Source organism: Morchella importuna (genome assembly GCF_003444635.1).
Source record: "Morchella importuna strain M04M26 chromosome Unknown Morimp01GS007, whole genome shotgun sequence".
NCBI classification, from domain to species: domain Eukaryota; kingdom Fungi; phylum Ascomycota; class Pezizomycetes; order Pezizales; family Morchellaceae; genus Morchella; species Morchella importuna.
This window is the reverse complement of record NW_025763404.1, coordinates 711,443-734,713: the sequence shown is the minus strand read 5'-3', so window position 1 is coordinate 734,713 and position 23,271 is coordinate 711,443. Positions and strand designations below refer to the sequence as shown.

General features: G+C 50.0%; 6 protein-coding genes across 6 annotated transcripts; 3 read left to right on the top strand and 3 right to left on the bottom strand.

Annotated features, from left to right (window-relative positions):
- Nucleotides 1-910: 910 nt before the first annotated feature.
- Nucleotides 911-2,033, top strand: LAJ45_03382 (uncharacterized protein; the record flags this gene model as incomplete). The annotated part of the gene is made up of 3 exons (XM_046112969.1): nucleotides 911-1,057; nucleotides 1,114-1,460; nucleotides 1,544-2,033. 3 exons carry the CDS (start codon nucleotides 911-913, stop codon nucleotides 2,031-2,033), a joined length of 984 nt encoding a protein of 327 aa, XP_045973846.1.
- A 207-nt stretch (nucleotides 2,034-2,240) lies between these two features.
- LAJ45_03381 (uncharacterized protein) lies at nucleotides 2,241-2,570 on the bottom strand (the record flags this gene model as incomplete). Its single annotated transcript, XM_046112968.1, has 3 exons — nucleotides 2,241-2,304; nucleotides 2,357-2,507; nucleotides 2,567-2,570. 3 exons carry the CDS (start codon nucleotides 2,568-2,570, stop codon nucleotides 2,241-2,243), a joined length of 219 nt encoding a protein of 72 aa, XP_045973845.1.
- A 617-nt stretch (nucleotides 2,571-3,187) lies between these two features.
- On the top strand, nucleotides 3,188-5,036 carry LAJ45_03380 (uncharacterized protein; the record flags this gene model as incomplete). The annotated part of the gene is made up of 3 exons (XM_046112967.1): nucleotides 3,188-3,283; nucleotides 3,389-3,891; nucleotides 3,965-5,036. The coding sequence occupies 3 exons, from the start codon at nucleotides 3,188-3,190 to the stop codon at nucleotides 5,034-5,036; spliced, it is 1,671 nt and encodes a 556-aa protein (XP_045973844.1).
- A 4,412-nt stretch (nucleotides 5,037-9,448) lies between these two features.
- Nucleotides 9,449-10,165, bottom strand: LAJ45_03379 (uncharacterized protein; the record flags this gene model as incomplete). Its single annotated transcript, XM_046112966.1, has 1 exon — nucleotides 9,449-10,165. One exon carries the CDS (start codon nucleotides 10,163-10,165, stop codon nucleotides 9,449-9,451), a length of 717 nt encoding a protein of 238 aa, XP_045973843.1.
- Nucleotides 10,166-12,650: 2,485 nt separating this feature from the next.
- LAJ45_03378 (uncharacterized protein) lies at nucleotides 12,651-16,929 on the bottom strand (the record flags this gene model as incomplete). Its single annotated transcript, XM_046112965.1, has 8 exons — nucleotides 12,651-13,720; nucleotides 13,792-14,055; nucleotides 14,116-15,479; nucleotides 15,553-15,675; nucleotides 15,761-15,911; nucleotides 15,980-16,097; nucleotides 16,163-16,521; nucleotides 16,578-16,929. 8 exons carry the CDS (start codon nucleotides 16,927-16,929, stop codon nucleotides 12,651-12,653), a joined length of 3,801 nt encoding a protein of 1,266 aa, XP_045973842.1.
- A 5,661-nt stretch (nucleotides 16,930-22,590) lies between these two features.
- LAJ45_03377 (uncharacterized protein) lies at nucleotides 22,591-23,271 on the top strand (the record flags this gene model as incomplete). Its single annotated transcript, XM_046112964.1, has 1 exon — nucleotides 22,591-23,271. One exon carries the CDS (start codon nucleotides 22,591-22,593, stop codon nucleotides 23,269-23,271), a length of 681 nt encoding a protein of 226 aa, XP_045973841.1.

Here is a 23,271-nt window from a genome sequence, read left to right as displayed (position 1 = left end):
TGGTATCATTATTCTGTTTGATTTCCTCAAGACACGGAATGTAGAGAAGAAATGAAGGGTATATTCTCAGCGAGGTATGGTCTTAGCCCATAAGCACTACATCTTCTATATCTATAGTGACTCCTGGTTTGAGAATCTCGGGTATAACGGGAAAGCGACCTTAAGAGTCATTGAATAGACGCTTGAGCCATCCTAGTCAAGTTGTTCGGCACGTCACCGAGTGCCGGTCGTGTCTAAGTACATGTAATAATAGGGGTTGGTTTCTAACGACTCTGAGAAGTAGCTAAATCATATGTAGATAACCGATTATGGCGATAATAATCGTCCCAATAAAATAGGTGAATGCGGCTTCGGGATAGGAGTACACTCCTGACAACCTAGTTCTATCTACAACTGCTCAATAGTTTTAGTTTTCGGGGCTTGAGCCGGCCTGGGGATAAAATTTAAGGAGTCTCAGCACCAGTACCGTCAACGTCAAAGATATACCGGTCTAGAAGCTTAACTTGCAATTAGTTCTCGGGGTGTCCTCGATCATACTAGGAGCTTTCTCAAAACACCAACTTAAGACCTCTAATATATCGCATAAAGAGCTTATTTATAGCCCTATCTATCAACGATTTCCAAAGTAATTAGAATTTGGAAGGTGGCACTTCATTAACTGTGCCCCGCGAAGTTTCAGGGATCACAGTGACTCAGTACATACTTCGTGGGGTCCAACCATACCACACCACTAGCTCAATTTGCGTGAGGGTTTAATATTCCTATGATAACGTGTTTCCCCCCCTTTCGTGTTCGCGTAAAGTGCTTCCACGGTATATAACCTCGCCGTCGCGTCGTCCACCAAAAACCTCGTTCATATTCACTACGCGCTTTGCAAGTACTAAATCCATAATACATACCACCGCCTAGCATGGTTTTTACAATCAATTATCTCTCCATTGCAAACGACAGCGGGTCCACCCCTGAGGGGATGGCGCTCATCGCCGACACCCATGGAAATACGTGGTTCTATATGATGTTTGCTGCTGATGTTCTTGTCGGTGTTTTCTGCCTTCAGGTAGGGGCTCTCCCCCTAGTACGGCATGATGCATCATTTAACACTCATCTCGATAGTTATTATACACCTTCAAAGTTCTTGTCACTCTCGCGAGCATCGAAACCCCTCCAGCAATCTCCCTCCCGCTCAACACCGACAATCGCAAGGCTTCAGACGTGCTAGGTATCAATGAGAGACAACAATATGTCACCAGCAGCATGCGTGGGACCATTAAGCACCTGCGTACACAGGCGGGATTCTTCAGTGCGTGGAGGGGCTACTGTGCAAGTTTCGTATATTACTTTGCGACGGGTTCGGTTGCAAATATCCTTCATAGTTTTCTGGGGACGTCCCTGCCGGCGAGTCTAGTTATCGGCGTATTGAGTATATTGTTTTTTGCTAGGTTTTCGTTGGCTGTGACACAGTAAGTATATCATCTCCTCTCTCTCTCACACTATGTCCGTCCTTGGCCAGTGGTGCAGTGTTGATGGGGGTGCTCTTTTATAGTATTATTATCTCCCGCCCCCAGCCTACATGGTGGTTTAAGCGTGTCCTTGCCACACCATGGTCCAGTGCACGCCAAACGCTGCCCGCAATGGCTCACTTTGCTCTCGCCCAGTGGGCATCGTATAAATTGCTTGCTATTGCGTCAAGCGGCGAGTCTAGTCTCCCGATTAGAGTGTCGATGTTTCTGCTGAGCTTTGTTGTGAACCTATTTGTTGTGCTGCCGTTGTGGGTTGTATTGGTAAGAGTGCAGGCATCGCTGCTTCCTGATACCGAAGAGGCGATTGTTAGCTTTGATAGGACGTTTGGAAAAGAGGTGACTGGTGCGTTGAGCTTCAAGGAGGCGGCCAGAAGTTTCAAGTGTAAGGGATGGCAGAGAATAATGATGTTGGTGGGGAAAATGGTGGTAATTATCGCTAGTATTGCGGCAGTGATGGCGTTGGCTCGCTTTGCTTTTCTAAGTTTTTTTATTAGGGATGCAGCTCTTCAGTAGACAGGTGCCCGGTAAACTGAGAAGGAGTGCAATTGAGAGGGGGCGGATGAGGTTGGGGTCGATCGTAAGGTCTCTACATATATATATGTATCTTTAGTTGTGACTAGGTAAATTAAAACGGATTCTTTGGGGATGTCTTATTTAACCTCAGAACTCCCTAGTTAGTTCCATGTTTGCTGGATGGATGCTCTCGGTCTGTAAATGTTGCTAGCGTAATAGACTTGGTGATGAGAACGCCTTTGGATGATGAGTTCTGGGGCTGGAATTGAATCTAGATGGAGAGTCAATTATCGAATCTGATAAGATCTTTGTGGGTTCAGAACTTCAGATTCGGACATGCGGGCCCTGTCTCAGTTTCACCACACGGCTGGAGACGGCAAGAGCCGCTCGGCATGTGCATGTGGGGGTGGACGTGGGCGTGGGGATAGCCGTGTGAGATCCGAGTAAACCGACCGTCTGTGGGTGAAGCAGAGTCTTGGACTGTGATTTCAGAGAGCTGTGGAGTTGAAGCTGGGTCAATACACTCTACATACCCATCCTGCCATAAGGTGCTTGCTCTACCGCACGTTAACTGAAGCGTAAACAACATCATGGTATATCCGATAATGCAATTGCTGTGAATCCTATCTCAGGTTTCGTGGATTTCGTGGAGGTACAGTTGAACTCCTAACTTAATAATGAAAGCAAGATCTATGACGTCCCACAACCGTGTGTCGTCCCTGTCCAGGCCTGTGACAGCAACAACACAGCTAGACATGCAGCTTAACTAAACACAGTAACTGCCGAGGCACCGAGGTGAGGGTCCCACACCTTCCCCAGACCCCTTCAGCGGCCAATCGTAGACCCCCCATTATCACTTTTCGCGGGGAGTCCGAGACCTTTGCGGGGAACGAAAGCAAACCCATATCCTAACATGTGAAATCCCCCATCCCGTGAGTGAGTGAATGACATAATGGTTGTTACCACCTGACTTTGAGTGAGATCGAGTGGTCCAGAAGTGCTAGAGTTGCCCTTTTCACATGCCTTACTCCCGGTCGTCCGCTGCCTCTTTATTGCATCTGTTCTCTCTCTCTTCTTCTTCCCTCCTCCTCCTCTTCTCGATACTGCACCATCATTACAAGAACTACCACAGGATCAAATATATACTAGCAACCATGTCAAAGACCTTCAAGCTGTCCGAGGTAGCAGAGCACAAGAAGCCTGACTCGCTGTGGATCGTTGTCGAGGGTGATGTATACGATGTCACAAAGGTTTGCCTTACCTGCCTACCCACTCGCTCACTAACTCGCCGCCAACGCGTAAAGGAAAATAAAGTCAATCAAAGTAAACAAAACTAACGCGCCATAACTTGATAGTTCGCAGATGAGCATCCCGGAGGAAAGAAGATCCTCCAGCGAGTTGGCGGCAAAGATGCAACCGCCCAGTTCTGGAAATACCATAATGAGGCCATCCTCAAGAAGTACAAGCCCAAGCTTTTGATCGGTTCATTAGAGGGTAAGGCTGCGCCCGAGCCTCCCAAGGAAGAGCCCAAGCCCGCCGAATCCAAGGTCGCAGAGCCAGCGAAAGTTGAAGAGCAGGCGCTCGTACCTATGAAATCTGGCCCTGTCGCACCTGCCCCAGCAGAGGAGAACCTGAAGGAAGCTTTGGAACCATGGGGTGACATGATCCCCTACGGCGATCCAGCCTGGTACCAAGGTTACCACTCACCCTACTACAACGAGTCGCATGCCGCCCTTAGGACGGAGGTCAGGGCTTGGGTGGAAGAAAAGATTGAGCCTTACCTCAACGAGTGGGAGAAGGCCAAGTTTGTACCGGTTGAGATTTACCAACAGATGGGACAGCGCGGATACCTTGCGGGGTATGTACCCCCAACCCCCAACCCCAACCCCAGTTCCTCGCATGACAGGTTACTAATATTCCTTTTTTTGCAGTCTCCTCGGTCTCCACTATCCCGTAGAGTATACCCCCTACAGGATCGCTGCTGTACCACCTGAGAAATGGGATCTCTTCCACGAGTTCGTTGTCACCGACGAAATTTCACGCACTGGATCTGGTGGTTTTGTCTGGAACATGATTGGGGGGTACGCCATTGGTCTACCTCCCGTTATGAAATTCGCCAAAAAAGAACTCAAAGACCGCATTGTCCCTGGTATCCTCAAGGGTGAAAAGCGTATCTGCTTATGTATCACTGAGCCCGATGCGGGCTCTGACGTTGCGAATCTTACTTGCGAGGCCAAGAAGACTCCCGACGGCAAGCACTACATTGTCAATGGCGAGAAGAAGTGGATCACCAACGGTGTCTGGTCCGATTACTTCACTGTAGCCGTGCGTACAGGCGGACCCGGAATGGGCGGTGTTTCTGTCCTCCTCATTGAGCGCAGCGAGGGCGTCACAACCCGCGAAATGGACTGCCAGGGAGTTCACGGATCAGGAACTACATACGTTACATTCGAGGACGTTAAGGTTCCCGTCGAGAACCTTATCGGCAAGGAAAATGCTGGCTTCAAGGTCATCATGACAAACTTCAACCACGAGCGTATTGGAATCATCATCCAGTGCACGCGCTTCTCGCGTGTCTGCTATGAGGAAGCAATGAAGTACGCTAATAAGCGCCGAACATTCGGGAAGAAGCTCATTGAGCACCCCGTCATCCGCATGAAACTCGCAAACATGGCAAGACAGGTAGAGGCTACACACAACTGGCTAGAGAACATCATTTACCAGTGCATGAAAATGGGAGAAACCGAGGCGATGTTTAAGCTTGGTGGTGCTATTGCTGGGCTCAAGGCGCAGGCGACAGTCACCTTTGAGTTCTGTGCGCGCGAGGCAGTCCAGATCTTTGGCGGTATTGGATACACCAAGGGTGGTCAGGGTGCTAAGGTAGAGAGGCTGTATAGGGACGTCAGAGGTTATGCCATTCCCGGAGGCAGCGAGGAAATTATGTTGGATCTTAGCATCAGGCAGTCCATGAAGGTGCACCAAGCGTTGGGAATGAAGTTGTAGTTTTAGGGGCGTGCTGTCTTTTCTTTTTGCTTATTTTTTGTAACTGATCATTGCGGGAGTTTTGTTTTATCTCTGGTTATGCCGCTGTGCGCGGCCCTGTGTTTGATTAGAGAGGCGAATATCATGATACAAATAAGAGAATGTATTTACTGTTCGGTATGTGAGGAAATTCCACGATATATCAAGACTGCCTTATGCTGCTCCCAGGGATATTAGTCAAGTAGTTGTGATGACAGTTACTCGAGTTGGCGTAGATATGGTTATCCAAAGGATCTGCCAACATCATGCTACTATTGCTAGTGAGCCCATGCCCAGCTCATAATCTTGTATAGGATACCACGCGATTGTGTACTGAATAAAAGTTTTTAACGAGGAAGTGATGTATGTGAGCGGGATAGGATTCGAACCACTTCAGTCGACCAACCTTGTCACAAAATAAAACTAGTTTCGAATTGAATATATAATGTCCTAGTACAACGGCCTATGGTATGGAGCGGTAAATTATGGAGCGGTAAATGTGTCAAAAGTAATTTTACCACCGGTGGTGAAAATAATACCGTCGTTTATACCTTATAATGGATAAAAGTACAGACCTTTTGGCCAAAAGGGGCTAAATAATACCAATGTATATGGAGCGGTAAATGTGTCAAAAGTAATTTTACCAACAGTAGTAAATCGTTTTACCACCGGTGGTGAAAATAATGCCATCACTTATACCTTATAATGGATAAAAGCACAGACCTTTTGGCCAAAAGGGGCTATATAATGCCAATTTATGAGTCCTATTGTCCACCAGTGGGGAATTCACCATTGGTGACAGGTATTTTTACCACCAGTGGCAGGTATTTCACAACTGGCGGGAAACTTTCATAAGAGTTGGCATTAATGATTGAACATCTACTAATGAAGTATAGAGCAGCATAAAGATTGAAATTCAGTGTTTATACTGGCACAAGGACTGAAATCTTTATGCTGCTCTATACTTCATTAGTAGATGTTCAATCATTAATGCCAACTCTTATGAAAGTTTCCCGCCAGTGGTGAAATACCTGCCACTGGTGGTAAAAATACCTGTCACCAATGGTGAATTCCCCACTGGTGGACAATAGGACTCATAAATTGGCATTATATAGCCCCTTTTGGCCAAAAGGTCTGTGCTTTTATCCATTATAAGGTATAAGTGATGGCATTATTTTCACCACCGGTGGTAAAACGATTTACTACTGTTGGTAAAATTACTTTTGACACATTTACCGCTCCATAGGCCACGAGGTACGACGTCAATGAAAAATCACATCACCCCATAATTGAGATAGAGACATATGACGCGCGCAGAATAAAAAATTACATGTAGCCTTCCTTTTTTTTCTCTCAGTCGAGTGATATGCTGTGTGTATTGGGTTAGTTAGGGTTTCAGTGTACTCTAGAGAGGGTATTTACACCCGACCGCCCGAGGAAAACTTCCTTTTCTTGAGACAGTAAATATTTAGGGGCCAAACTTGTGGTTTTCCGTGGTGAGAGCGGCCGGCCGTTATAACTACAGGTTTTGGAAAGCTGTAAAGTCAGGCCATGATCGAAGATGAGGATGCAAGAAATTGCCTATCCCTTCGTCCGTTCCCGCAATTCACAACTTTTGCCGAAGAAACGGCGTGATATTCAGTAACGGCTTTCCCCGCGAGAATTAGTTAGGCGTCAATCATAATCTGTCACTCGCTCCGGTATCGTAGATTCATTGGAGCCCCCCCCCTTTCAGCTCCCAGAACAAACGAGTCTTAAAAATCACCGCTGAGAAGGGTGATAGGAGATTATTATAAATGACCAGATCATGGCCGTGGCGGTGAGACTTGTGTATAGCCTACGTGTACTTCCGGCCCGTAATCAAAAGATTTCTTATAATATTGACAACTGTCTGGATCTCATGAGGGAGTGGAGGAGGAAGGAAACGTCGAGTCCTATTGGCGACTATAATTGCATACATATATAGGATTAAGTTCCGTCGACTTTACTAGGCAAAGACGAACACAATTTCAATCTTGCTGTTGATGTACAGTCTCAGAAATAGCCAACACCGTCTAGTGCTATTAGCCAGCAGTCTGTTATTATGGCCAGTACCCCTAGCACTCTCCAGACGATCCCCTTGGGAATAAACAACTTTTCGGCGGGTTTAGATGTACCTACATGTATGTCCTCTGCGTATTCGTATGCAGTGTGATATGTGGCTTGTTCCGTACTAATCGCGACGTTGTTAGCCCCTTGATTGCTCGAGAGGGAGACCACTACATGTACTAACCGAAACCTTAAATTCTCGGAACATCGGCACCCAGCTTTAACCCCGTGTTCACTTCTAGCTAACAGTTCGACACATCCACCCCACCCCAATTTCTCTAACCGACAATCCTACAGATAACATGAAGTCTTCAGTTCTCCAAAATACTTTCTGTTCAAGTTACGCGTACGACCTGCTGCTGAGCCACGGGGTCAACCAAAGACATAGTAAGAAATCGCCCTCCTTAGCTATTACGTATATACATACTTAAATCCCCTGGCTAAAATACAATCTCAAGACTACAGCTACATTTAGGGCTACGAATAATTTAGATGAGCTATAAAAAGGCAAATTCCGAGACATGTTGGTGTTGGTGATCAAATATCAGCCTGAGAGAGTCAGTACTTTGGCTGCCAACATCCATGTCCGTCACCCCTAGGGCAACTGGGACAACTTTATATAGAATCCCGAGGTCTCGAGGGTTTCCAAATAAGACAGTGAAGCCCCGCACAAATAACGACCCGGTAATATTCTAGACCTGGGTCTTTATCGTTAGTAACCCAATGTACCCTGACATTACAATAGCAGGTACGTACGTACATGTGCTCGTTCATGTTTATGTATAAATACACTGCGAAAACGTGGCATTACAATCTCGAACTCCCCATGATGACGAGTACTCGAGATTGTATCAAGGAATTTTCCTAAAAGAAATCAAAATTCCTATCCCCCCGCCTACCCTGGCCCTCACCACATGGTACTCAAGGAACAGGGCCCTCAGGGGAAAATGGCAATCCCCCGGAACGGCACGGCAAATCGAAATAAACCAGGAGTAAATCCCGGGGCAGGAGATCCGAAATCGTCTATCTCTCTCATTTAGTGGTATATCTAGCGAAGTGCATGGCCCTCGTTTATTTTATATTAACTGCAACCCCCTGGAAGACGATGCTTGTCTGCGCGGGACCTCCGTATCACGGGCGTTGCGGGGTCTTATGGAAAGTTCCGAGCTCATGTGCGTAAGTACGGGTACTAGTATTTCTCTGACGTTTTTGAACTGGGCCATTATTGCATACACCCAAAATCATGAGCTTGGCGTATTTTTGTATGGCATGCAATATCAGTCGCGTCCACAAACGTCAGAGAAATACGAGTAGAGTATGTAGATACATACATGTACATACAGGTATGTTGGATGGGCCCGGATATGCAAGACTTCGGTTTCATGTTTATCTTGCATGCGCAAAGAACTGACTAGTGGGTAGTTTTTTTTTTGGTTGGAGCATTGGTTCCTATCTGTTTGTGGGGGAGCTTATTCTACTTGATGAGGCGTGTACATGCCAGTCAGTTATAACGGTTTATTCCCCCCTGATTATATGATTATATAGAGGAATGAATGGCTACATTGAACTTCATGTATGTACTCAAGCACATGTATTACATGTATGTAGATACAGACATGGGTTCACACGTGCAGTTACACTAGCGGCCTCGGCAAAATTTCGGAAAGCAAACAATAACAGTAATATGAAAATGGGGCGAAGTCACTTCTGTTAGTACTATAGTATACGTACAGTACTCGGGTGGAGGTATGTAATTTAATTGAAGGGCCCGTGTTCATGAAATATCACTCGATCTAAATAGTTCCTCAAAACTGCATAACGCAAATGAATAAGTCCAATTTGTATTAAATGAGGCATATGTATGTATAAGTATCATATAGAGAACCTCTATGAGAGTCGTCGCGGTGCAAACTGCATGAGCGTACGTAACACGATTCAGCGGTAACATAGCTGAACCGGGTCAAGTAAACCTGTCCTGTTTTCAGACCTGTATAAAAACAGACTTCGTAACCTAGACCAATACATAATCATCTCATCCATCATCGACCTGCGCATCACTGATAGTTGAGACCTTGATCAGGAACAGCCTGAAATCGACGTCCATGTTGGTGATCAATAATACATAAAAAAATAAGAAAATTCGTCGGCATGGCCGGTCACTGCCGCTATCAGTAATGACCTGAAAGAGTGCGGTCCCATTGAACTTGGCAACAAACACAAGTCCTGCATACAATCATCCTTAAACCCGAACGCCTAATTTTCTGAGAAAAATCTCGGCCGAAGAAAATTCCATATAGGGTGATATTTCATTTCTTCCGCTTTTTCCTCTTTGCCGCCGCCGCTTCCTCCTCTTCCTCCTCCTCATCGCTACTGCTCTCCCACCAGCTGACCCAATTACTCATACTCCCTGCACTCGCCCTGCTAAACCCTGCAAAGCTGGGCACAGGGGCCCCCAGAGCCGGCTCTGAAACCGCCTTATTCTCTGTTATCGGCCGTATCTTCTTCTTCCTTAGCTTATTTGATATCGACAGCGGCCTCGGCACCGCCATTATCGTATCCCTAAACGGCCGTTTCCCCCTGGTAGGAACCGGTGGTGGATTTAAATCCAGCGACGTAATTGACGGCGAGCGATACGCCGAAAACGGAACTGGTGAGAAAGGCCCAGGGGTAGACGGCTGCGACGACACAGGAACTCCCTGATACGTGACCGGCGACGACGTCGGCCCACACAGGCTGGGCGTGGGTGGTACATTGGCGCTGCTGACAGTCCGTGTGGGGTGATCGTTATCCCACGCTATAACCCTATTACTATATGTACTGTCACCTGAGCCCAGGCGGCGGTGCGATGCGCTATTACTCGGGCTGTGGAACCGGTTTAGCATGGTTCCCAGCGGGCTCCCTACTACTACGTTCCCGGGGAGAGTGGCATCGGGTTTTGGTTGCGATACAGTCTGCATGGGGAGCGTGGTGGAGTCGGGGCGTGGGGCGTCGCCGAAATGGCTGGTGTGGTCTATGTCATGCATTTGCACGGAGAGTGTGTGCTCGGTGATGGAGCGGTTGCGTTTCCAGCGCTTGAAGTAGCAGACGGCGAGAAAGGAAAGGACAGTCAATACTACCACGCCGGTGATGATCACGGCAATGAAGATGGAGCGACTGAGGCCGGCTATGTGGGGCTTGCTGGTAGAATCTGGCGGTGGGGGGCCGGAGGAGCTGGGGGCGGGGGGATGAGGGTGTTTATGGGGGCCGGGGATCCGCTGGGGCTTGGGCCGTTAGAGTTCTGTCTAGCATGGAGGGGGTTTTCGGCGTTTGTGAGGGTTTGTGAGATTGAGAGGAAACATGACGCTCCGTTTAAGCCAATCCATTGTGAGCGGGTTGTGGCAGGCGGTGGCATGCGAGTGGTGAAAACACGGTGGATGGGGGACTCTGAACCGCAATTCAGGGCCGGTATCTGGGTTTTGATATGATTCTCGAGGTATTCTCAAACGATAGGTGATTGTAATGGACCAGAAAAATTGTAATTGTGGAGGATGGAGTAACGCTATATCGAGGAAGGAAAACAGCACCCATGGTCGCTTTAAGAGATACTGCTTCTAAAGGCGATATGGTTATTCGCATCCTTGCAAGATAGCTACGCAATATTGGGGGCAAGGGAAATTATATAGGCCAAGGCAAGTAGTAATTGCATGTATATGATATAGTATATAGCAATGCAGCCAGCGCCTTTAATGGCTGAAGGGCACAATCCGACGATTCCGATCTCAAGAACGCACATATATACATGCAGGTAGAGTAGGGTAGGGTAGGTACGTATTCCCGCTTAAGATGAAATCAGTTCCAGATGTAGCGTATAGATGAGGAGCGAGGGCATGAGTGAGGCGATTAGAATATTCTGTTGCATGAAACCCAAAACAGAGGCAGGAACTTAAGTCCAGGCTTGTTTGTAGGCTGCGTGCGTGGTGGCACAAGAAAGAGAAGAAACAGTTAAAGTGGGGTTGGCTAAAATATACATGAAACATTTTGACAGTTCTGGACAGGGGGGTGATCCAACACAGGCTAGAGACGGTCCCTCTCTTCGCTTTCTCACAGTAGCTGAGACGGTGACAGGGGGTGCATGTGTGCTGTAGCAGCTGCTGCTGCTGGAAGAATTATACATACATACTTGTTTTGGGGGTGGCTCCCCCACAAAGCTTCCTTGTCGGCGCCGGTGGCCTTTATCCAAGGGAACGTCAGTTTGGGTTCTGGAAGATCTGTGGACAGGTGAAACCATGTCGTATGTGCGAGTCTGGATTTGCAAGAGGGTATATTGCGAGCGGTTCTGTGTGTGGTAGAGAGTCTATGATTTTATCTTCAGACTCTCCTGGGACTGTTATATAATGAGACAATTATATGAATAGAGCCACATCTTTTCAAAACCACCCGCACTAAGGAAACTAGAGCTGCGCTGCGCTAGCCACATGGAGTAAAAACCCTGAAGTGCCATGCCGAGTTAAAACACCTACGTACGTAGTACACACAAGAGCTCTGACTCGTAAGTGAGTAAGTAGGATTGGGGATGATGTCAATGCTCTGTGAATGTCGTAGAGTCGAGCCCGACTCGGGACTACTCTACTCCATGAGATCTGACTCGAGAATAATAACTACATGTAAGTAATGCCTGGAGTTTTTATGCCTAGGCCTGCTTAACCCCGAAGTAAATTCCAACAAGCAACAGCTATGGAGATGTCCCTCCAAACCGAAAGCTTCTATTCGTAGCCGCTATTAGTTCGTAGACCCTAACAATTACGACCAACGTGGCTAGCCCAATCAACTACTGTGCCGTTGCCAAGAGAATAGTTATATTACGCTACCCTAACCCAGTAACAAAGGACTGTGCGCGAAATAATATCTGGCTTGCTATTATTCTCACCACCAGATCTGCAAACAATCAACGGAATAAATTTCTCTACCGCCGTTGAGGCTGAAGCTCCTTCCCCCCAGGCCCTAGGCCCTTCCCGGGAAGAAGACGATCGTGTTCCGGGGGTTAATTGGGGCCAGTGCTTAGGCGAAAAGGATCTACCCGTATCTTCCGACAAGATGATCTACAGAAAAGAGACGAATGGCCGCGAAAGCTCCGAGTGTGTTTTTTTGTTTTTATGTGCGGCAGCGGCGTTGGGAGGGAAGTGTAGGAGTGGACGGAAATAGAACTGGCAGGGGGGCAGAGATGATGGGGGAGATCGAGAGTAAATGCAGTGTACTCTACTCTCTTTGTTATATTGGAATATATATGGAAAAGGGTTATTTGACGAAATGAGATTTCAGGGGAGGGTATCTATGTAATTGAGTATTTCCCCAATCCGATACAATTCCAATCCAATATCAAAGAGTCAACAACGACTCGTAATAGTGTACGTACGTACGTGGACGACACGAAACCAAAGCAAATGACTGAAAACCAGAAACTCCAAGTTCCCCCCGCAAAAAAGCAGAAAAAAGAATAAAAAGATACGTCTAAGCTAGCTATAGTCTAAGCTAATTTACTGTAAAGCTACTACCTCCGTTCCTTCTTCTTTGGTACTCCTGCTCTTCTAAGCTTGCCTTTATCACATAATCCATCACTATCTTTTCCTCGGCGATCCGTTTCGCCTCTTTCTCTTCATCAAGTATCCTGCTTTCCTCAATGGCTTTCAATAAGTCCTCATCACGCTCGTCGGTGCTACCCTGCGGCATCTTGTCGTATCTCCTGCTTTCTCTAAGTGCTCTTTGTAGCTCGTTTTCATCGTCTTCTCCGGCCCCCTCGGCGAACATCTCACTTTCTCTGAGGGCCCGTTCGAATTCGGCTTCGTCTTGCATTATGTGGCCACCTCTCTCGACCAGACTTTGCTTCAACGCTTCTTCAAGCTCTAGATCACGATCTGCCGCTACCATACCAGTCTCTTTGTCATAGGATTCCCATACATCTACTCCACCACTTCTTCCCCATCCTCCTCCTCCTGCAGCATTGAATCTGCTAGTCTCGGCCATCGAGGCCCTAATAGCGCGCTGGTAGGCTTCTTCCTCCTCATCCGAGGTCTGCGTAGGATTGTTCCGTGCCACATTCTGCATCTCCGCAACACTAGTCCTGATCGCCGCCTCCACGGCCGCATCATGCTGTGCATTCCCCTGCGATGTCACGCGGACCGATTCCTGGATAGCCCTCTCCAGCTCATCATCATCGTAAGACGCAACCTGCTGCAATACACCGGGCGTATACGGCGCAGCCTCTTGAGTGATTTCTGTCGTGGGCGAGCTGATCGCCATCGTTGGCGTCTCCACCGAATTATAGGGGTAGTGTGGGAGGGACTCGTTAGTCTTTTTGCGCTCTTTGCCCTTTCCCTTCCTGACGCCGTTGAAGACGTCCTTCATGGGTCGCTTGGGCTCGATCCGTACTGTGGCCCATTTGGCGAGGGCGGCCTTCTGCTCAGAGAGACTGCTCTGGTGCAGTTCTGCTTCGGAGATGGCGATGCGGGAGCTGAGGATGTGTTTGTCGGCGTCCGAGACCTGAAGCTTTTGGATCTCGCGGTGGATGCCTTTCATTGTGTAGCCCGGGATACCCCAGAATGCTTTTGAACAGTGTTAGTAGGTGGTGTTTCCAAAAAAGATTACTGGTAATGTATAATTGGGGAGATTTTACCTGCTCCGCCTTTGAGGAAGACTCCGCCGACCCCCTTGCCAAAGCCTTTGACCAGGCCCACAGCCCCGTCCTCTTTTGCGCCTTTGATGGGTTGCGTGACGAGGCCGGAAATGCCGTCGTAGAGACCGAGTGAGAGTTCTTTTCCGGCGGCCTTGAGGCCGCTTTGGAAGCCGGTGACTTTGCTGACCTCGCGGACGTTGTCGCCGTACAGTCTTGGTGCGTTATGGAAGCCCTGAGCAAGGCCGAGGGCGAAGTCCATTGGTGCTGTAATATGTTAGCTTTTGATTCAGTTATTCGAAGCAACCGAGTGAGGATTGAATATACATTTTAGTCCTGCCTCTACGATCCTAGAAACACCTTTTCCGGCGCCCAGAGCCATCTCCATACTAAAGCTATTCCCACTTCCCTGACTATCACCGGTGGCTACTCGGCCCAGCGGACCCCTCGGCTGTGACGAGCCCGGGCCGCTCATAGACTTTTCTGTCGAGCCCGGGCCGCTCATGGACTTTTCTGTCGAGCCCGGGCCGCTCATGGACTTTGGTGTCGAGGTCCCACTCAGCGAAGTATCACTCCTGTACCCCTTCTCGCCCAACATACCACCGGCGGTCGAGGACTCGCCGTTCGGCGGCGAAGAGTCGCCTGCCTTTTTCACAACCTTGAAGATCTCCCGCGGGAAGTCTCCGACCCCCATCATGACGCTCCCGATCGTGCCGAGCAGCGCGCCCGCGGCACCCGAAAACGGCTCATAAGGGCCCACATCCGTCTGCCACTCCTTATGCCGACACAGCTTCAACCCGCCCCAGCCCCCCTCAACCAGCCCATTCGACACCAGCAGCGCGGCCGCAAACGCGCTCAGCGGCGCATCATTCTTCCGCAGCCGCCACACCGCAGGCCGCGACTGGTCAAGGATACACCTATACACGCCGCCACTGCCACCGCTTCCCGCCAACCCCGCCAGGAATGTCTTTGCGCCGACCTCCGCGCCCGCCTCGTGACGTATGCGCTCACCCAGCTCCCTCGCGCGCACGCCCACCTCCTCGCTCAGCGCCGTCTGTATGCTCTCAGCCAGGATCTCGGCCGTCAGCTTCTTGAACGGCACGGGCTCGGGCCCTGCGCCCGCGCGCGCGACCATGGACCCCCAGAAGGGCTGGTCTCCGAAGAAGGGGACGATGACGGTGGGCTTTCCGCAGCGGATGCCGGCGGCGGTGGTGCCGGCGCCGCCGTGGTGGACGACGGCCGCGCACCGCGGGAACAGCCAGTCGTGCGGACAGTTGCCGAGGAGCATGACGTTGGGCGGGGGCGCCATGTCAGCGCCGCCGAGGCCGCCCCAGCCCTGCGAGACGAGGGCGCGGACGTTGAGCGTGCGCAGGGCCGTGAAGAGGAGGGTTGTGAGTGCGTTGGGGTCGTCGACGACGATGGAGCCGAAGCCGATGTAGACCGGGGGTGGGCCAGCGGCGATGAAGGCGGAGAGATCAGGTGGGGGCGTGTAGCTGGAGGCGAGGGAGAGGAAGGAGAAGCCACTAATGGAGATCTGGGAGGGCCAGTCGAGGGGCTTGGGGATCAGGGTGGGGGACCAGATGTAGGTGTGTGGGACTGCCAGGCGGGAGATCATGCCCGGGGCCCACATGGTGCTTATTGGGTCGAGGCCGAGCTTGGTTTCGCGGAAGCGGTTGACGAGGTCGCCAAGGCTGCGGAGAGTTAGTTATGTTTATTTGGGGGCGGGCATGTGGCCGAGTGATGGACTGTGATGCGGAGACTTACCCTTGCCAAGTCATCATGTCGACGAGAACATAGCTGAGATAGTTTGTGACGCCGCTCTCCGCATTAGAGCTCTGGATATTTGCGAGCGGATGTGGGAAGGCAGTCGTTGGTGACCACGGCATTCTAAATCCCACATATCAATCATTAGCCCACCAATCCCAAGCAAGTAGAGTCATCGTAAATAGTAAAAGTAATAAGTAAAACATACGTAAACATCAGATGCAGCGGTATTCCCAGCTTCTCGGCGCAATGGACATGCCCGAAACTGGGCGGATTGGCAATGATCGCATCGGCGACAAAGGGCCTATTCGCCGCCGGGTCTCCGCAGCCCTCGGGAGTGCCGTCGCCTGGCTCGATACCTAAAATCCCGTGAGCCTCCGTCTTAAATGGTAATAAAAAAAAAGGGGGGGGGGGGGAGGTTCCGCACATGCTCTCCACCCGCCTAGTAGTATCTCCCACATGCCCTTTCTGCGCTTCGATACGTCCCCGCTACGCAGACTATCCATACCAGGCATCAACCCCGGATTCTTGACCATAAACGCCATCTACCCCCACACCACATTAGCCCCCTCCTCCCTCCTCCCCACAACCCGGAAAAAGAAAAACTCACCAACTCCGCCGGATCCCCGCCAATCGAATAAAACTCCAACCCATTCTCGACGACAAACTTCTTAAACGTCGGGTGCGTCGCGACCCTTACCCTATGGCCGTACTGGTTCTTGAGCACCTGGCCCAGCGCAACAAACGGCTGCACGTCGCCCCGGCTGCCAATGATCTGGATGACGATGTTGAGCGGCGGCACGTCGCGCGCGAACTCGGGGACGCCGAAGATGGCGCTGGTGGGCTTCTCGGCGCGCGCACGGGAGGCGGCCTTTTCGGCGAGTTGCAGCTGCGTGCGCATCGCCGGCGCGAGCAGCATCGACAGGTGCCCGGACTTTTCGTGGATGTTGATGTTGATGCGGCCATCCTCTGCGGGCGGGGTTAACGGGGAGAAGAAGGGGGGGTGGGGTGGGGAGGGGACGGACCAGAGAGCTGCGCATGCGTCGACATGCCGTCCTGCGTGATGTCCAGCTCGCCATAGGTCTCCGTGTATGCGGGCGGCGGCTGGTCGCCGGGGCCGCCGTAGTCGGGGGTTTGTGCGAGGTCGTAGTTGCGGTCTTCATCGGCACTGGGGCGGCCGTTGGGGCCGATTGTGGGGCCGGCGGGGGTGGAGGAGTTAATGGAGGGGAGGGAGACGTAGGAGGGGGGTGAGAATGAGGGTTCTGGTGGGGACTGCTGGTAGTGTGGGGGGATTGGCGGTGGGGGCGGCGGGGGCGGCGGAGGTGGAGTGTAGTGGCCCTCTCTGTCGGGGCGGTAGGGGCGCTTTTCGTCGGACATGGTGGTGGTGGGAGGGGAGTTAGCTTGGGTGCTTGCTTGCCTTGCTTGGGAGCTGTAGTGTTTAAGGATATATTTGTGGTGTAGTGTAACAGTACTGGAAGCACTGGTTTATATCAGCTCCAAGAATATGCGCAGATGGAAGCATGAAAAGAGTTCTGACTGTGTCCCCCATTAATTGCAAGCGGCGACAGCAGCTCTTTTGAGTATTTGTAGCTCCGTGTCGCTCTGTGTCCTGCGCCTGCTCTTCACCCCCGCCGAACAGCCCAAACAGGGTTCCTACTGTGACGAAACGAATACGAATACATACTAGCCTGCAGGGTAGTTGTGGGTACGCGTGGCTATCGTGGCTGTGCAGATCACTAAAACGTCATCTAGGGGTGTCCTGATAAGATAAGATTAGCGAAAATCGCTACAGGATGCGAGTGGGAAGCTATGATGCAAACCCGAATACGGGCTCCGAAACACCGGGGGGAAGCGAATACCGCAATTGATGTTTTTGGCAGGGGGGATATGAAATAGGTACTGGTCTGTGCTGGTATGTGCTTCCAAGGAAGCTTAAAAATCGGATATTGCGAAGATTGAGAAAGGAAAAGTGGTGTTGGGTTTCAGCTGGATCATGGAGTATGTACTCCTTAAGTCGCTAACATCCCACGATGGACAGACGTTGAGGTGAAATCCCCAGAAGCCACGTAAGAGCTAGAGCTCGTATTAATATATCCCGATGGCTGAGTACCGCTGAGCACCGACCGACCGACCGACCGACCGACAGGTCCGACACTTTGAATTCCTGTCACAGCCTAGATGCAGGTAGAGTACATGTACGTACGCGCGTGCCCACAGTCACTCATGGGATGTCACGCGGAATACGTGACATGTCGTGCTTCAGGTTACGGATGTCACAGCTGCGGACGTGACAAAACCGTGAAACGATTAAACACATATAAACAAAGTGTACATGTAGCCTTCTGGTAAGGTGGTCTTTGTAACGATGTCCACAGTCTAGCCTAACAGGTAGACGTGTCACCTTTATATGTATAAGTATATAAGTAGATACTTGTACATGGGCATTCATCCTCCTTCGTGATTGAACCATCCGTCCCCATTACCTATTGGGTCTTCTTCCTACACTTCTTCTTGATTATACCCCTCTCCTGATTCTCCCTTTCTTTGAATTCAACCTCCTCGTCGATTCGGATTATTAGGTTCTGACGAATGCCTTAGTTACACTAACTGCCCTATTGGGGAACAAGGGTTTTGACGGTTCATAACCGGTGTCACTAATCGCATTTGTAAGTACCCTCAATGTTTCAACATACACAGCTCGAGATCTACATTCTGACATTTCCATACAAAAGCAATTCGTACATGTATGTACCTACATGGTCTCACCACAAGACCCGGGCTAGCTCCACGAACATTTCAATGCTTTTTTTCTTTACAAACATCCATTTTTTTGTTTTTCTACTGTCCCCTAACCCGAAAAGGTACTGGGTGAGAACAAACAGGCATGACAATGTTTAACATTCAAATTGGGTAAGGGTTTCGATCACTCTGCAACTACATACATGTAAGTACATACATCACCTTTGTCAACCACTTTTTTTTCTTTCCCCAAAAAGCTTAATTGGTCCCCCCAGCAAGCCATCACGATCACATGAGTGTAACAATACACTGCTTTAAAAAAAAAATGCAAGCCTCGTTGAAAAGACAAATTTTTTTCTCCCCTGGCCCCCTGGACTTTACGATCCTGCTATACAACTGTCGATGTTCCTAAGCGTACCTGCCTGCCTGCCTGACCCTCTATCTTTATGTACTCTCCCGAGCACCAGGAAACAAACATACTGACAGGGCCGAATCGAGGACCGAGGGTTGGTTTGTAAACATAGCTGACCGATCGGTCGCATTGGAGTATCTATGTATGCGGAGTACCTACATACCGCAGCCTTCCTGACAGGAATCACTTATTTCCGATTCCGATGCTGGACACTGTTCCTTTTTCTTTTGTTTCTTTTATTTCTTTCTTCGGCCGTTAAAATCGATCGTGGGATATCAACCAGCCCTGTCGTTTCCCGATGCGACGGACGGGTTGTGGATTTCGAAGTGAGCTGGATATCGATATCGTGATTGCTTGGACGGCCGTGGCTGCTGCTGCTGCTGTACCTACCTACATACTTTTACAATGTCGTGGAATGCATCTGATCTGAAGCCTACACACAGGCCAGGCTCATTGCGTTTGAAAAAGAAGTAGCAAACCAGGTCATGAGGATTAACAGCGTTTTTCCCCACTCGATGTACGATCGTGAAACTGCGAACACGAGCGAGGATTACGAGATGCCATTACAGTGCGTGGGGCTGCACCGGACGGGTTGCTTGCTTGCTTCTCTGAGCTGTTACTGACCAGATAGAGCGCCTATAGCTGGGTAGATGGGTGCCGTGCATCATCGTTCGATGCCGCATCTCGCACAGGAACACTCGTTTTTTGCCCTTTGTGCTGGGTACGTACTACTGTTTGTTGTTATTGTGCTATACTTGGACGAAGACGCGGGCTGAGAGAAAGAATTCGAAAGAAAGAAGGAAAGAAAGGGGGTAAACGCTGTAGAGAGCGGGCTAAAAACATCATCGAATAGAATTACAATGCTTAACGAGACCTATTCTCGACACTGGGTATACCGGTGCTGTGCGGTGCTGTGCGGTGCTGTGCGGTGTGGTCGGGGTCGGGGGTCGGGGTCGGATATACATCGAATCCCTCACACGTATCCTATCCCGCGCATGTTTCTCATTCCCATTCTCAGGCAGGTATGTAAATCATCCTCAAACAACACCCAAACAAAACAAAAAAACCCAAAACCTCAGGCATCAGCGCACATGATGTTTCAACCTCGTTGTCAATGTCAGTGTTAGCTGTCTTGTCTCACGACGTTGCACCAAAAAACAAAAAACAAAAAAATAAATTGATTTTCTCCGAAAAACATAAGAGTCGGAGTCGAATCGGGTGACATGGGTGAGGTGTGTGTCTTAGATTTGAATACCTCGGGGCGTTTTGCGGCCTTGGAATCAACTTGGTGGGAAGAGTCGGTCGTGGAGAGTCAGGGCCGGGGGGGGGGGGGGGGAAGTCCTGATTAGCATTCTTACTTTAATTTGATCCTACTACTACGGAAACATTTTTAATTTTTTTTGCACTTAGGCCGAGTTATCGTACAACCTACCGTACTCTATACCCAGCTACCCCAGGCTTTCTGTATCTGTATGCGAGAGAAAGGGGCGGGGGAGGATTCTAGAGACTAGGTAGGCGGTCAATAGGATTTCGAGAAATCTTCAGGCCCTGGTTTTTCCTGCTCTGCTCATGCAGTATAAAATTACAGAAGATAGATCGCTAACGTACGCCGGGAAAAACAGGAAAACAATTCCAGAGCTGCGTAGCAGATAAAAAAAAATGAAAAATAAAAAAAATAAAAAAAAGAGAGAGGAAATATGAGGAGACGCAAACTACTCCTACAGTAGTTATCATGCAGTGGGAACAGTACCAGCCCTAGCAGCCTTGCAATTGATTGCTCAATACTGGTATTGTAATCCGTCGGATGTCATGTCACACGACTGTCGTCTATCTTTTCTGCTAGAACCAGCAGCGACAGTTTACCGAACGTATCCAAATTTCTCTCGCCTGAACAAATTAACGGAGAGGTAGCGAGATATGGATTGCAATTACCTGCCTATGGATATCTAACCGCAGCCTACGGTCCAGCCGGGGAGGGAACTTGTCCTGCCCGCCCGCCCGCGCACGCCCACTATCGCATGTTGAGCGATTTTCCCAATTGTTGCAGACTTTTTCGAATGTAAACATCCGCACCGCACCGCACCGCCCAAAAAGGGTTCCCATTCTTTTTGTGCGACGGGAGAAAAAAATAAAATAAAATAACTGGGCCCTCTGCTTTCAACCCCCTGGACCCCCCCAATTGAGTTTCCAATCAGACTGTGAATAAACATATCGCATTTATGGGACAAGATGCTGCGGCGACAATTATTTTTTTGGACTTTGACGTCAGGATTTATCAAGGTTTTTGCTTTTTGGGAGGCTCTCTATTGGTGGGGGGGCGGCGGAGGGGCGTTTGTGGGTTGGGGTTTATTTTGTGATGGGTAATAATTTATTATTATTTGCCCTTTCCCTACAATTTTACTTTTACTAGGTTGGAATTTTGCTAGTTATTCGTCATCCTGTCTTGGAATATATTGGGGATTGCTGGGTTGCATTGGGGGGAGAAGTCGATAAGGTCGGTACGGTAACCAAACGCCGACAGCTAACAATTGGGCAGGGCAGGGCATGGCGCATCCGAAAATGCAGGCGTTTATGAGGGTTGATCTACAACTAAGACCAACTAGTAGTACGTCTACTGCTGCTGCTGCTGCTACGCTACTGTCAATCATGGGCAGGGCACGCGTTCCTTCATCACCTGCAAGGATTTTAGATTCGAACTTTCTACAGCAATCAAACCTGAACAATGGATCGTCCAGAAACGAGTTTCGGTACATGACTTGACTTGGTTTTTTTTTTTGTTCCAAGGTTCTAGATTTTCCAACCGCGCCTCGTAGGTACAAACGTACACGTAGAGTAGTACGGTACGTCCAACCAACGTGCAACAACCTACTACAATCAATCAATCAGTCAATCAATCAGTCAGTTTAATGGTTCTCGCCCAGAAATTACCGCCCTAGATTCCCGCGGAATGTGGTGAAAATTCGGGGATCACCAATTGAGGTCCTTGCTACTGGATGGAGTTGCTCTGGAAAAGGGTAGATCAGTACATACAGCGGCCGGCTCGCTGGCTGCGTCGCCGAAGGGGAACTCCCCCCTTAGATGTGCTTGCTGCACTCACTGGTAGAGTAGAGTACTGTTCCTAGGTACGTAATAGTACTAGCTATAGGTAGAGTAGGTAGGTACTCTACCCACAGACATATCCTATCAGCCTATGGTCGACAAGAACGAAAGGAAATATTACAGGCACCTTGCTGACATTGTTTGTGGTACCTGTAGCTCTCTGCTCTACTCTTCAAACAACCCCCCCCCCCCCACCACACCTAACCTGCATCCATCTGCGGAAACCACTTACCGGAACATCGCGCCCCAATTTCGCCTCCACCTATCAGCGGGATGTTCATGTAGCCCTATTCAAAAGATAACTAACCCGCTGATTCCCTCCTACATACGCTCCCTAATATAGGCATCCTGCCTACACTTTACAACTACATGTATTGAGCATGAGCATGAGAGCTCAGTGGGATCATCCCTACACATCTGATAATTGACCCTCCCCCCCACCACCAACACCCCCCCCCCCCTTTCCCATCGCCCCCCCGGCGCCCGGAGAAGGACATTGCAGATAGTGAAGAAAAAAAATTTCACAGGCGCTCACTCGGGACTTGGCTAAAGGGGGCGTGTTGCAGATATAAGTATTGCTACTGTTCCGCTGTGTTTTTGTTTGAAGGACAGCACGAGAGTCACTCTTACTCAAACACAAAGCCTTACAACTACACTGCTACTACCAGTTCCTTCAAGTCTTATATTACATCCTACTACAACTACCACTACTACTACACCTCCTCAAGGAACCAATTCCATTACACTCACAAAGTTCTCAAACAAACAACCTCAAACACTCATCCACCATGTGCACCTGCTCCCAGCCCCTCGACTACGACTACCACCGCACCACCCGTACCCTCCCCATCATCGAAAAATCCTACGACCGCCACTCCCACCCACACTACTCCACTGCCCCGCGCACAACCCGCTACCACGCCTCCCCCGACACCTACCGCGGCGCCACCGCCTACACCAGCACGAGCACCCGCATCCCGCTCTCCAGCCGCAGGCGCTCCACCACGCCTCCACCCGTGCTGATCCAAAGCACACCCATGGGGCGGTCCGAGCTGTCCCCGCGCCTCAGCCCCGGCGGCCGCTACAGCCGCAGCAGCCGCAGCAGCCTCGACAGCCCCACGTCCAGCATCCGCAGCGGCGAGATGGGCTTCAACCAGCCGATGGTGCTCCAGGCCGATGGCCTCGGCCCCGTGATCCACCAGGGCGTCCCGTCGTCGCACTACCAAGCGGCCCACAACACAGGCTATGCGCCGCATGTGCATGCGGGAGGCGTGAGGGCGGCGGCGGGGCAGAGACGGTATACGGTGAACCCGGGCGGCGACAGGTCGAGCTATATTGGGTATCGGTCGGATCAGGGGTCCGTGGGCAGTGATGATGGGTATATCAGTGGCGGGAGGCTGTATACGAATGAGGTGAGGAGGAGCTATGGCGGACGGAGAGAGTCTACTCCTGTGAGGAGGTATTCATGA